The sequence below is a fragment of the Coffea arabica genome, chromosome 6e (assembly GCF_036785885.1).
Source record: "Coffea arabica cultivar ET-39 chromosome 6e, Coffea Arabica ET-39 HiFi, whole genome shotgun sequence".
Taxonomy (NCBI): domain Eukaryota; kingdom Viridiplantae; phylum Streptophyta; class Magnoliopsida; order Gentianales; family Rubiaceae; genus Coffea; species Coffea arabica.
This window is the reverse complement of record NC_092321.1, coordinates 59,356,917-59,372,345: the sequence shown is the minus strand read 5'-3', so window position 1 is coordinate 59,372,345 and position 15,429 is coordinate 59,356,917. Positions and strand designations below refer to the sequence as shown.

The 15,429-nt window shown below is 37.9% G+C and overlaps 2 protein-coding genes across 2 annotated transcripts; one reads left to right on the top strand and one right to left on the bottom strand.

Annotated features, from left to right (window-relative positions):
- Positions 1-215: 215 nt before the first annotated feature.
- LOC113696889 (F-box protein At5g07610-like) lies at positions 216-1,562 on the bottom strand. The gene has a single exon (XM_027216276.1). It carries the CDS (start codon positions 1,560-1,562, stop codon positions 216-218), a length of 1,347 nt encoding a protein of 448 aa, XP_027072077.1.
- Positions 1,563-11,247: 9,685 nt separating this feature from the next.
- On the top strand, positions 11,248-12,259 carry LOC140009978 (uncharacterized). The gene is made up of 2 exons (XM_072056332.1): positions 11,248-12,024; positions 12,122-12,259. Exons 1-2 carry the CDS (start codon positions 11,248-11,250, stop codon positions 12,257-12,259), a joined length of 915 nt encoding a protein of 304 aa, XP_071912433.1.
- Positions 12,260-15,429: the final 3,170 nt, after the last annotated feature.

Here is a 15,429-nt window from a genome sequence, read left to right as displayed (position 1 = left end):
AAACCGTGAGAAACAGGACTGGGAACACACCCTTAAAACCAGGAATTAAGCTCTAAAACTTATACATAACCACCATAAAGCTATTAGCTATAGATACCAAAGCTAAACACACAAGTAAACAAAAGATGATACTAACATTTGTTCATAATATAAAACTGCAGTAACCAAACATCAAAGAGAATTTTGTTTGGAGATTTATCACTGATCTGCGGACCTTAAACTGAAGCAAGTGTATCAACATGCTGGAAAGCCTCGTACCATCTGTACCAAGTGCTATCACCCCATCCAGCAACTTCAGCATACACAGGCCCTACTTCAACAAGCTCCTTCACAACCATATCAGTAATATCATAAGAAAGAAACTTATCCTCCACAGAAATCACAATCCTGGCTTTCTTCCCCTCCTCATCCACAACCAAACAAGGTGTATGAAATCCAGGGCCCTTCATCTTTGGGTAATACCGAGTCAAAGGAGCAAAATCAACACGATGCTTCAGAATCCACTGAGAATAATCCCTCTTCAGTGCAAAAACATCAAACAACATGGCTTCAAGCTTGTTCACACACATAACAGACAGATCCCCACCTGCTTCCCCAAAATACCATATATCATACTTGTTTCTAACCCCAAAACTAGCAGGAATTTGAGGGGTTGAGGGTTTAAGCCGTTCTTTTTGCACATCAAAACACAGAGTACAATAATTAGTACCAAACCAGTGAAAGTCTCCGTTCCATAAAACCCCTCTGTCATAGTAATAACGAACAGGCAACATCCCAACTGCATCTTCAGTCACCCTCCATGCCCCAGTCTCTGATGAATATATCAAGAATCTATAGTTGTTACAGTCACTGTCACGGTCTAAACCGAAGCAAACAAGCTTGTAATGATCAGATTTTGAAGGGTCAAAAGCAATATTTGCATAGCGAAATATTGGCATATTATAGTCACCACTGAACCAGGGAATAACCCTGTGCTTGCAAGTTGTGGGATTGTAAACAATCAGCTGGAGGCGATTGTTTTTGAGTTTAATCTGCATGCAGAGCAACCCATTGCAAGAATGCAGGCTATGAATCTCATCTCCTCTTTTCAGAATCCCATCAGTTATAGGGGATGAGACGTTACCAACAGAATCAACACCCTCTGGGGAAAGCGATATGAGATCGATCTCATTGCGTTCACTATCTGGGCTGAAAAAGAGGAGATCAGAGGTGGGATGTGTCCGGATAGCCCGTGCATGTTGCCGGCGGAAGGCAGGGTCGGAGATAAGTGAGAGCCATTGCTTGGAGACGCACTGGGAGCGTAGGAGAGGCTTTGGGGGTAGTTTAAGTAGAATTTTTGTCACAAGACTTTCTTCGCTGGCTACTGCAACTGCTGATGGAGAGGAGGGAGAAAAGGTATCATCAACTGGGATGTTGAGGTGAAGGTTTTCTTCTTGTTCTTGGGTTGGTTTTGTGGGTGAAGAAGCAGAGGGGTGAAGGAAGATTTGCCTTGGGTTCGTTATGGGTTGGAAGCGGGAGAGTTTTGCTTTCATGGCTATTGAATCGTCGCCGCCTGGAAGCATGTTTGATGGGAGAAGTTGGAAGGGTTGGACCTCTCGGGGATGGAGATGAATTGGTTTGATGATGATGGATGGGAAGGGGAGAGAAGTGGGCTTTATTTCAAATTTCAAATTTTGGTAGAAGTCCTGGCTTTGTTTGGATTGTTTTTTTTTTTTGAATTTTTTTATAAAAAAATTATTATAATAATTTGATATACATAAGATAAAAAATAATTAAAAAATATAAAAATTGCAATCTAAACATGGCCTAAATTTTCTCATTAATCAAAATCATACATAAAGGAAACAGTAAATAATTTTCCTCCACTATCTCACATTTTTTTTCCATACAAGGAAAATTGGGAGGAAAATAAACCACCAGTGGATCAATCCAAAATCTTGGATATTTAAAATGCAAGTTATAAGATTTGATCTTTTGACATTTATCCAATGAGGATTTTAGAACTCTCCCTTGTTGCCAACTACTCCTGTTTTATAGTACAAACAAACACTAACCAAAAAGCTAAGAGTTATCTGCGTGCTAAGAGTTGCCGAGAATCGGATACTTGTACAAGAGTTTTCTTACACTTCCTTAGTGTACAACTATCCCAATGTGGCTTAATTCTCACTCTCACTATGTGTTTGGATAATTCTTATCTTTCCGTTCCAAATTACTTGTAACATTTCGAGATTTCAAATTTTTTAAAAAGGATAAAATATCAAAAAACTTCCCGTGATTTAATAAATGTTCAATTTAACTCCTTGTCATTTGGAAACCTACACTATAACTCCCTATGATTTCGATTAAATTGAAAATTAAACAGAAAGCATCCAATGTAAAAGTTATATATGAAATACCAATAATATTGTCTCTATATAAATGATCTTTTTTTTTTATTTGAAAAATTACATCATGACTTCTTATGATTTTAATTAAATTGAAAATTGAATGAAAAGCTAGAAGCTAGCATTTTAAAGCAATGGCAACCAGGTGACAGACTTTTTTCTCAAAGAGTTAACTTTACCAAACGAAGAACTATACAGGAAAGCTGAAGCTTGCGAGATTGCCTTTTAGCCTATGGATCGCCAGCATTAAATCCTTTCTTTTTGAATACCTATTAAAAGTTCTGCCTGCCTTCCACTTGCAGACTGACACGGGCATGCCCGTTACGAATGCAAAGTGGCAAATAAGGAGGCTGGTGTCTACGCGCCACCGAGAATGGCCTATGTTTCTAAAAACCGAAGGCAAAAATTTTGTGTAAGCCTGGTCCATGACCCCACGGTAGCATTTTTTGGGTTGCTTAACCCTAATTGGTTTGAGTTGGTTATAATTTTATAGGTTTGAAGCAATAGCAAGAAAGAACTCTCGGTGGAAATTTTGGAATCAGATTAGCTCTCTGTGTTGCTCTGCCTTTCTGCATTATCAATGACTTTCAATTTGACACAGTTTTATTGTAATGCTCTGTGAATTGATTGATCATATCGGTTATCTTTTCATATTAAGTTTTATTTCTTATCACAATGCACTATTGTTTGTTCAACAAAAAAAATCTCCTTCCCCACAGGCACCAAACACCCGCGCGATGCGTGGGCAGTCCTCCCTAGTTTAGTTTATTTCCTTTCAGTTTCAGGAGTTAAGTTTTCTCTTTTTGCCGTTGTCTACAATGATTTGCCTCATCATTTTCTCTTCCATCCGAGATCAATTCTGAAATTACCTATTATTTCATCATTAATTACACCCAATTCAATTGCCCAACCGTTAGTATATTAATTAGGGGTAGCAATCGGGTCCGTTTTGGGTTGAGACCCGTGTATAACAGAAAATCCGCTGACCTGAGCCTGACCCGTCAACTCGAAACGGGTCAGAATACCTGACACGAACTCGAAAATTTCGGATTGGCGGGTTGACCCGAAATGACACGAAACTTAATTTTAATTTATTAATTTATCACTGTAATTTCTAATAAAATCAATTTTGTGCAAGACTAATTACATAATCAAGTAATAAAAATTTAAATAAATAATCCCAAACCAAATCTAAAATAAATTAAAACACTGTAAAAGTGTTTTATCCCAAACCAAATATAGAATAAATTAAAAGAGTATAAAAGTAAAAAATAATATAATATATTATTTGTCCAAATATAATAATTTCAACTTCACACAAGTTAAATAAATTCATTTAGAACTAAGTGATTAATGCCTTTGGAAAAAAAGAATAACTTAGTTTAGTTAGATAAAATAATTTTTATGTTTATTAAATTATTTTTAATTCATAAAACTGGTTATCGAGTCATATTAGGTCACCCACGGGTTGACCCGAATTCGACCCATTTTCTTTTCGGGTCCATCGGATTCGACCCGATTCTGACCCGAACCTGCGAAATCTCAACCCAAATCTATTAATTTCGTGTTAGGTTCATGTCATATTTTCAAGTCGTGTCGGAAATTGCCACCCCTAATGTTAATGCCTAAACGGTTGATTATCAGTTTCTCTCTGTTCGCATTCTAGTATTGGAATAATTCTACCTGGTTTCATACTAATCAACTCAGAATGCTCTTCAGTCCCAGCTATTCCTGGTGGTTCAGCGTGAGGTTAGATTTCACCCCCCACCAAATTTTTCAGTTCCTCCCTTAATTTTGTTGGTGTGTTCTTAGTACCTACAATTAGCGACTCTTATCGCGTTGCCTAACTCCAATTGGTCTGGGTTGGTTATAATCTTATAGGTTTGCAGAAATAGCAAGTAAGAACTCTCGGTGGAGATTCTGGAATAATGTTAGCTTTCTATGTTGCTTTGCCTTTCTGCATTATCAACGACCTTCAATTTGATACAGTTTTATTGTAACGCTGTGTGAATTGATTGATTATATCGTTTATCTTTTCATACTAAATTTTATTTCTTCTCACAATGTACTATTTTGTTTGTTCAACAAAAAAACCTCCTTTGCCACAAGGACCAAACACCCGCGCGATGCGCGGGCACTCCCCCCTAGTATATATATATATATATATATATATATATATATATATATATATATATATATATATATCAGTTTTTAGTGCTTAGAACTATTAAGTTATCCTTAACTTTCCCCTGAAATCCTTTTCTTCTGTTTTTTTTTCCCAAATATTGGAGATAAGCTCGCGCTCGTTTGGAGGGATCATCGTAAATAATTGAAGTATGTCGTTCACGGTATATAAAATATTCGACGAGAGCTGCTCTTGTATAAGGAGCGAGATATTGTAATGTAGCAGGGGAATCCGCAGTTTCGACTACTATAATGAACTCCTTATGGTTTGTTGAATGTTCAATTTAACTTTTGATTTGAAAAATTATACTATGACTCTCTATGATTTCGACTAAATTGAAAATTGAATGGAAAGCATCTTACGTATAATAGGGGCAATATTGATATTTCATACATAGTTGTTAGATTTGATGCTTTCTATCTAATTTTCAATTTAGTTGAAACCATAGGGAATTATAGTATAGGTTTTCAAACCAAAGGAGTTATATTAAACATTTAGCAAACCACAAAGAAATTTTTTTTTTGGTATTTTACACTTTTAAGAATAGTGGCTAGATAATGATGTTAGTGAATTTGTTTCCAAAGTTACCCTCTAAAATTTAAATTTAGCATGAAATATAGATAAAGGTGAAGGTAATATTAGAAAAAGAAATCAAAATTAGTTTGAATTTAGTAAGATGACAAACATTTTGGAACATTCCAAAAAAGAAAATATGACATTTTCAATAGAATGGAGGGAGTATTTACAAAAAAATTATTTGCTTGTAACACAGTTTTCAACACAATTTTTTATCTTCTTAATCACCTTTTTATCTCACATACATCATATTACAAAAAACTGCTATTGGTAAAAATGTGCCACTTCTTCAAAATAAAAGGTCGTGCATTCAAATTGCTGCTGATATGAGAAGTGTGTTAGTGGGTGATTTGTCAAAACTTGTGTCAATTTCAATAAACACTTCCAATGCTCTTTTGTGACTTTTCTCCTCGAAAAAACTCTCTTGCAAGTGCTTCATAGATTATCAATAAAAGTAATCAACTTAACCAAAAGAAAACGGAAAAGAAAAGTACGAAGCAAGGAAAATATTTTTTTTTTTGTAGAATGAAGAAAAAAGCGAATTTTCAAGAATAGGAATAATAAAAAAATAGATAATCAAAATTTTTTGATTTTTGTAAATATATATTTTTTACATATTTTCCAATTATCTTTCTATCTTATATATATCACATATTTTTTTTAAAAAAATGCCATAGTAATTTTCCCCCAAAATTTCTCTAGAAAATGCAATCCAAATAACCTCTTAACTTTTAATAGTTTACCCTAGTGTTGTCATTAGTTCTTGGTTGGGAAATCCTTAGGTAACTACTGCAATGAATTCTAGTTTCTCAAAAATATATTCTTGCTTGCCTAAACTACTTTTTGACTCCTCTCAAATTCGGCCCCAAAAAGAAAAAAGTTGACCGGTTAATTCTGGAATTGGAGCTTCCACTACCTAGTCATCAAACCGATTTATAATTAAAACCCTCTTCTTGTAGTAAAACAATTAAGGTTGAAGAAAATCAATTTTTGTCTTACAGTTGTGAGCTTTATTTCAAAGTTCAATAATAGTCATCCCTATCCGTTGTTATTTTGTAAGTCATAATTCAACAATATTTTTGTATCTATATCCTATTATAAATAGAGTTATAATCTAATGCATAAACTAAAAAGGGTAGTACTTAGTAGTAAAATTTATTAAGTTGAGCCAATCTCCTGTAAAATAATATATTGTGATTTTGGAACAAAAGTTGATCTATATAAAAACTCTATATATTCAAGTTCAAGAGTAAATATAATGAAATCATATACTAAATACTATGATAAGTAGAATTACTGTGCTTATCCCATCCAACTTCGACAAGTACAATTAAGGATTGGTATGTAAGCTTTTATCCGACACATTATATCAGATCAAAATGTTGGATCACAATCCCATCCAATTATCACTCATAGTGTCACACAAGGAAAGAAACAAATCTAATATAAGTTTGGTTTGTATTTGCAAGTGAGTTCATCCAAAAAAAAAACACTATTGAACATCACGACATTTCTTAACAATAAACATGGGCATAGAAATCCTTAAAATCAAGGAGTTGAGCCGAAGAAGAATTTATTTTTGTCACTTAAGTCGTTTAGTATAGGATTTTTCATTTGCAAGCTTATACTTAGATTGACTACAACTTGTACTAACGCAGAAAAATTTGCATCCCAAAATTCTCTCTGCTCCAGAAGCAATGGCGAAAAGGATCTTAATTAGACACGTAGAAAACCCAAGAGAAATCTCCTTGGGCTCTTATTCTGCTGATTATCATGCAGAAGCCATAGCAGTAGCATCAAAAGGCATCAAAAGGCTTGGCTTTGTCAAAATCGAGAGGCCAAGAAGGAGCAGCAAGTTCTCTTGTGGGTAATAACGAAGACCTCTTATGGTTGATCTTAACTTGCCTCCAGTTCTCTCCTTCGGTTCGGGTGTGTATCCAAGCAATGGCTCTGGATGATAGACCCCGGTTTCCGTCTCCTCCATTCTCGGAATTATCCCACCACCACCTCCTCCTCTGCCGCCACTACCGGCCTCTTTTTGTTCCGGAGACACTTTGAAATCACTGATATCAATTTCATCTCTTTTGGCCAAGAATGTGCAAACTCCATGAGTGCCAGTATTTCCAACTTGAGAAACTCCTTGAAAGGTGAAATCGTGGATTTACATTCGTGCAACGGGCTATTAGCCATCACGGTGGGATTCTTGGGATCACAAGATTACGATGAAAAAGTTGTTGTGTACAGCCCGACTACTCGTCAGCATAGGCTTATCCCTCATGTTGATACTCTGCCAAAGTCTTGTTCTTTGCAAAATCTGAATATAGTGTTCGATCCTTCCAAGTTTGATCACTATAAATTGGTCCATGTATGGTCAGCATGGGGTTGGATTGAGTATGTAGATACATGTAAATTCAAAGTTTATTCATCGGAAACTGGGGTTTGGAGGGAGAGTAAGGGCCTATCCTCCACAGATGATGAAGATGTAAATTTTAGAAAGGGAGTTTTGTGGAATGGTGATCTTCACTGGTTAAGTAAAAACGGGTATACTCTATGCTTTGACTTTGAAAATGAGTGTCTTCGCAATAACCTGCCCTCTCTCCCAAAAACTAGCCAGCCGATGTTTTGTTTTTCGGGGTGTCAGGAGAGAATTTGTGTGTTATTGCGGAAAAAAACCTAGAAAAATGTGCTGTAATGTTTTCGAACTGCAAGGGATTCTTCTAAGTGAAATGTGAAGTATTATGATCTTTCTCCTCTCAATACTTTTTATCTTTCAATGGTGGGTGAAATGTGGCAAATACTCAGTATTCCTGTGAACAAGAAAGGAAAGAAAGCAACACTGGTTATATCACTACTGGTAAAGTCATCTCCTATGATATTGAAAATATGATTGTGAAGGAGATTGCTGACGCAGTGCAGGTGGATTATCAAAATCGAGGGTTGGATAAGTCACCATACGGATGGATGGATGCCCGCCAACTTATGGAAACATTGGCTTGTGTTTGAAATTTTTAATTTGGATCAATTCAGCTGCTTAATCATATGATTTATTAGGTAAGAGTTTTAGTTTTTATATGTTATTCTTGATTATAGAAATTTCTGTAACAGATGCTTCTAGCCTTATCAGCATTAGTAGTTTGGGGAACTTTCTTTTCTGTTCACAACTTAATAGACCATATATTTACTTGGTTGAATATCTATCAGATACATGGAAGTCATGTATTCCAGTTTTCTGTTGCTGTCTATACCTTTCTGTTGAAGGTGGAAGACCCCGACTGGTCATGCTAATTATTTGATAGATAACTAAATGGAACAGATGTAAGGAATAAAATTTCACATACTCTTAAGACAACCATGCTACTCATTGTTTTCTTAATGTTTGTATTGTTCCATGTATCTTAGACTAAATCATGAAAGATTTTCTTGAGCTTTTCCTATGAGCTAATTTTACTCGAAACTTTTGGCACATAGAAAATTAAGCCGAAACTGTTGAAGAGGTACGAGGACTTCAGCTACTTGAATAAGTTACAAGTGTAAACCCTACACTCGCTATGGTTAAAATATGACTTTCAATGCCCATGAAGAATGTGATTTGCTCCCATCCCTAAATAAGAAGATTCACTAAGTACAATGCCTATTACCCTTGTGTGTGTGTGTGTGTGTGTTGTAGCCAAGCTTCTAGCATTGTCATATTCTTGTCTAGCTGCTCATAAGTCTCCCCTGTGCTTCCAATGCGTTACCAAACAATAGGAATTGATAATAGCCAAGCCCGCCATTCGCCGCCTTCATTGCTCGAGATATCCCAGCAGCACTTCTGCCTTGTTTTTGCCCCTGGGATGGGTGAAACCAACGAGCTCAATTTTATCTCTTTCAACCATGAATATACGAACTCAATGGTTGGCATGGTTTCCAACTTGATTAATTTCTTTAAGGGCCGTGGAGAAGTTGTAACTTTACATTCAAGCAACGGGTTGTTAGCTATTGTGTTAAATTCAAAATAGAATCATGAAGAAATTATTGTGTATAATCCTACTACTCGTTTACATAGGCTTATTCCCCGGAATAATATTTTGGCACGAATACGTTTTCTGCTGGCTGTGAATGTTGTGTTTGATCCTTTAAAATCTTGTCACTTTAAATTGGTTCGCATATGGGCGTCATTGGGATACAAGCAATTTCGAGATGAATGTGGATTCTGTGGATAATTCATCCGAAACTGGGGTTTGGAGGGAGAGTATAAGCGTTTTGAAAATAGATTATGACTGTATATTTTGAGAAGGGAATCTTATGGAATGGTCATCTTTACTGGATGAGTATCAACCAGCATGTTTTGTGCTTTGATAGGAAAAATGAGCGCCTTCGTCAAGACATACCTTCTCTTACAAAAACACCAAAGTACAACCGGCCAAGGCGGCCAGATCTTCAGTTTTTTGGTGTTTCAGGAGAGAATTTATGTGTTATCAAGGAAAAGAAGCCTGGAACAATGGATCTTGATGTTTTGAACTTGAGAGGGACTATTCTATGTGGAATGTGAAGTATTGTTGTCTTTCTCCTCTCACTACTTCGTATCCTTGGATGGTGGATAAAGTGTGGCATATACTATATATTATCGTGGACAACGAAGAGCAAAAAGCAATACTGATTATGTCACTACGTGATAAAGTCATCTCTTATGGTATTAAAGATATGACTCTGAAGGAGATTGCTGATACTAAGATCGCTGGACGCACGAATGGATGGATGCTTACCACCACAGGGAGTCATTAGCTTGTGTTTAAAAAATATGAATTAATTCAGCAGCTTAATAATCTGATTTTTATACGGACAGTTTTAGTTTTTCTTATTAATTCTGATTATAGGAATTTCTCAACAGATGCTTCATGCTTCTAGCCTTATCAGTGCGCATTAGTAGTTTGGGAACTTCTTTTCTGCTCTCAACTTCTCATTCATTGCTTGAAACTATACCATTTAATAAGTTAGTTGAATAGCATAAATAGTTGCATGATCATATGCCGTTTTCAGCGTTGCAAGTTTAATTCCCTCCAGTTGTTGGAGTATTTTAACCATGATGCAGCAAAAAGCCAGCCTGAACCTGTTACTTTCTATACCTTTTTGTTGATGGTGGATTATCTTGATTGATCACAGCCATGTTTTCTGATCATGATAAATGGTTGAAAAATAGCTACATGGAATGCTAGATGTAACAAATAGGAGTTCACATACTCTTAAGAAAATCATATTAGTGATTATTCTGTTGCAAAATCAACCATGGTAGGTGGAAGTTATGAATAACAGTAATGTTAGGCAAATGTAATGTTGATATTCTTCCAGGTATCTTGACTAGATGATGGAATATTTTCTTCATTACTTCCTGCAAGCAATCTTCTTTGCTAGGAATAATTGCCGGTTACTCGTACTTATGAAACATTGGACACAGAAAATTAAGATGAAAATGTAGAAAAAGGAAAACCTTTTTTGGTGAAGTGCCTTGCAATTGCCATATTCCCCTACCATGAGAATATAAAGGAAAAACTTTGTCTAAAATAGCAATATGCCATTACGAGTACCATAACCGTATTGGATGCAGTCATTAGCTTACTCATAAGATTATTGAGGTGCAAAATGATTTTTATGATTCCTGAGTACAGAAATTCCATCATTCTGATTAGCATTTGAAAGACAACATTAATACTGGATATTCTTCTATTGCAGCAATTGTGTTGTATCACCGCTGTATCTTTAGACTAGATCCAGGAAGTTTCTCTTTATCCTTTGGCGCAAGCTAATCATATTTTCCTTGGCAATGTGCTGCAGTTTACCAAACCTTTTGGCATTGTTAGATAAGCTGTCAAGATATATATCTGTCAAGATATGTATCAACTTTGTATATATCTCTTGTATATATAGTAGTTAGCATATTCTTCTCCTAATTAATAGGAGACCTAGCGTAATTGTTGGTAGGGCTCTGTACTCACATGTATATATAGATAATTGCTATGCTAATGATGGGAGGAATTTTTGGCCGCACAAATCTTGTCATGGTATCAGAGCCTTGTGCTCTGATTCTTCAATAGACTTTATTCATTGATCTCTTTCTCCTCGTGCATGGCCACTTCCGATAATAAGAAGGATGGTGACTCATCCAGAAAGAGAGTAACCTCCCCATATGATCTAAATCCTAATGACAATCCTGGAAATCTGGTTACCCATGTTCAACTGAAGGGTGATAATTATGATGAATGGGCCAAAGCTATTTGTATGTCTATGCGTTCGAAGAAGAAATTGGGGTTCCTGGATGGCACAATCCAACGTCCCGATGATGACTCTGATGATCTTGAAGATTGGTATACAGTGAACTCAATGTTGGTCTCGTGGATTTTCAATACTATTGAGTCCACACTCAGATCCACCATCTCTTACAAGGATAGTGCCTTCGATCTCTGGCAAGATATCAGGGAAAGATTTCGTGTGACAAATGGGCCTCGCATTCAACAACTTAAGGTTGCCGTTGTCGAATGTAAGCAAGGAAACTCAACCATTAGTGATTATTATGGCCGGATGAAAAAGCTTTGGGAAGAATTGGCAGACCACGATGCGATTCCGATGTGTCATTGTGGACGGTGTACATGCAACTTAACAAAAGCATTTGATAAGAGAGCTGAAGATGAGAAGGTACATCAATTTCTTATGGGACTTAATTCTGATATATATGGCACGATACGTTCCACCATATTGGGTAGTGATCCATTGCCCAATATGAACAAAGTCTATGCTTCTATGATTCGAGAAGAGCAGGTTCACACTGCTAGCTCGTCTAAAGAGATGAAAGGTGAAGTGATGAGTTTTGTTGCACAAATCAATCCGGGGCGTGGGCGTGCGATGGTGAAAGATCCAACTAGATTCTGCACTCACTGCAAACGCACTGGTCATGAAGCAGACAATTGTTTCCAATTGATTGGTTATCCTGACTGGTGGGGAGATCGTACTCGTGGTGTCGGGAGAGGCACTAGCCGAGGCAAAGGAACTGGACAAGGCCGTGGGGGAGGACGTGGAGGCCAGGCGCATGCAGCTATGGCTTCTGGGTCATCTACGAATGGAGCTCTTGAAGGAGGTTTGAATCAAAATGGTCTCATAGGAATAACTGAGGACCAATGGCAAATGTTGCAGACCTTCCTTAATGCACAAACAAAACCTACACTAAAGATGACTGGTAAGAAAACAAATGTGACATGGATTATCGACACCAGAGCCTCTAATCACATGACAGGCAATCTAGAACTCTTAATTGATCTCCAGGATTTGATGGGGTGTCCGGTGGGACTTCCTAATGGTGAATCTGTTATGGCAACTAAGGCAGGGGTGGCTGTGTTAAACAAACACTTAACCTTGCATGATGTGCTTTATGTACCAAATCTGACTTGCAATTTGATCTCTGTGTCTCAATTAATTCGTCAGAATAATTGCTTCCTGTTATTCACTGACATTTTATGTGCAATACAGGGCCGCACTTCGAGGATGCTGATTGGAATGGGTGAACAGCGGGAAGGGCTCTATTATCTTTGTGGCTCCTCTACCGTAAATGCAATTAAGACTGGTGACTCAAGCACGTTTGATCTCTGGCATAACCGGTTGGGTCACCCCTCCACTAAAATAATTGAGATGCTTCCTCATGTTGGCTGTCGAGGGTCTAGTAGCTTGACCAATAAAGTCTGTGAAGTTTGTCTTCGTGCAAAACAGACTCGAGCACGTTTTCCGCTTAGTGATCATCATTCTTTGAATATTTTTGAACTCATACATTGTGATTTATGGGGACCCTATCGTACCCCATCCTCTACTGGTGCTATTTATTTTTTAACACTTGTTGATGATTGTTCTCGTGCTGTTTGGATTTTTCTTCTCAATGATAAGACTGCTGTTCCTCAAACCATGCGCAATTTCTTTTCCTACGTGCATAGACAATTCAACAAACAAGTTAAAGTGGTTCGTAGTGATAACGGTACTGAGTTCAATTCTTTGAAGCCTTATTTTGCTGAGCATGGTGTGATATTTGAAACTTCTTGCAAGGGCACGCCTCAACAAAATGGACGTGTTGAACGCAAACACCAACACATTCTAAATGTTGGTCGGGCGTTAATGTTTCAGGGACATTTGCCTATTCAATTTTGGGGCGAATGTATTTTGACTGCCGGATACTTAATTAATCGCACACCTTCTGCTCTTTTACATGGGAAAACTCCTTATGAGATTTTATATGGAAAACCTCCTTCTTATGATCATCTCCGAACTTTTGGCTGTTTGTGTTTTGTTCATAATCAAGATCGCAAAGGGGACAAATTTGCGAGTCGGAGTAGGCGCTGTGTTTTTGTCGGTTATCCGTATGGAAAAAAAGGGTGGCATGTTTATGATTTAGATACTCATGAATATCTTGTATCGCGTGATGTGATTTTTTCTGAATCCATTTTTCCTTATTCTGCTTCTGTATCCTCTCCTATCACTGCTCCTTCTTCTGCATTGCCTACTGGTGTTGATGAGGTTGTCTCTGAGCCGGAACTTGAACCTATTGGCGAGCCTGAGCCTGAGCTTGAGCCTGAGCCTATTCATGTGGTTCTACAGGATGAACCAGCGCTCGATCATCTTGGCGAATCCTCTCGTCCTACTGATGAGCAACCTGAGGAGCTTCTGGGCCGCGGTCATCGATCTAAGCAACAGTCAGTACTTCTTCGAGATTTTGTGACAAACACAATCACAACGTCGAGCCCTTCCCCCGCTTGTTCATCGCCCCAATCGCCGTCCTCAGGTACGACCTATCCTATAGCACATTTTATGAACTATGATCGATTTTCTTTGCGCCACAGGGACTTTCTTGCTACTCTTACTGCTGGACTTGAACCTTCTACATATACTGAGGCTGTTGTACATGACTGTTGGCGTGCGGCTATGCAACATGAGCTACAGGCCTTGGAGACTAATGGCACTTGGGAGTTGACGCATTTACCTCCTGGCAAGAAGTCCATTGGTTGTAAATGGGTTTATCGCATCAAGTACCATTCTAATGGTACTATCGAACGGTACAAGGCCAGATTGGTCGTTCTTGGCAATCGCCAAGTTGAGGGCATTGATTATAATGAAACGTTTGCTCCTGTTGTGAAACTGGTCACCGTTCGCACTTTTCTCGCAGTAGCGGCTGCACGCAATTGGGAACTTCATCAAATGGATGTTCACAATGCTTTTCTTCATGGTGATTTGAAGGAAGAGGTGTATATGCGACCTCCACCAGGGTTTTCTCCTCCCCAGCCTAACCTTGTTTGTCGTCTGAAGAAATCTTTATACGGGTTGAAACAGGCTCCCCGGTGTTGGTTTGCCAAACTTAGTACTGCTTTAAAGCAATATGGCTTTATTCAATCTTATGCAGACTACTCATTGTTTACCCTGCGTCGTCATGCCGCTGAGATTCATGTTTTGGTTTACGTTGATGATCTTATTATTTCAGGAAATGATAGCTCGACTATTCATCAATTCAAGAATTACTTGAGCACTTGTTTTCATATGAAAGATTTAGGTGCCCTCAAGTAGTTTCTTGGTATTGAGGTCACTCGCAGTCCTGAAGGAATTTTCTTGTGTCAACGCAAATATGCGTTAGACATTATTTCTGAGGCTGGTCTTTTAGGTAGCAAACCGGCTGCCTTTCCTCTTGAGCAGCATCATCGTTTAGCTTTGGCTGACGGTGCTCCTTTTGACACTCCCGAGCGTTACCGGCGTTTGGTTGGACGTCTTATTTATTTATCGGTGACTCGTCCTGAGCTATCTTATTGTGTTCATATTTTAGCTCAGTTTATGCAAGCACCTCGTGTGGCACATTGGGAAGCTGCTTTGCGTGTTGTTCGGTATTTAAAAAGTCATCCCGGCCAAGGTATTTTGCTACGGGCTGACTGTGACTTGCAGCTCTCTGCTTGGTGTGATTCTGACTGGGCTGGTTGTCCTTTGACTCGCCGGTCATTAACTGGGTGGCTGGTGTTTCTTGGAAATTCACCAGTATCCTGGAAAACAAAGAAACAACCTATTGTATCTCGTTCTTCCACTGAGGCAGAATATCGCTCCATGGCTACAACTACTTCCGAGTTAAAATGGTTAAAAGCTTTATTATGTGATCTTGGGATTCTTCATTCTCAACCGATGCTCTTATATTGTGATAGTCAGGCTGCTCTACATATTGCTGCTAATCCTGTCTTTCATGAGCGCACCAAGCATATCGAGGTTGACTGTCATTTTGTCCGTGATGCCATACAG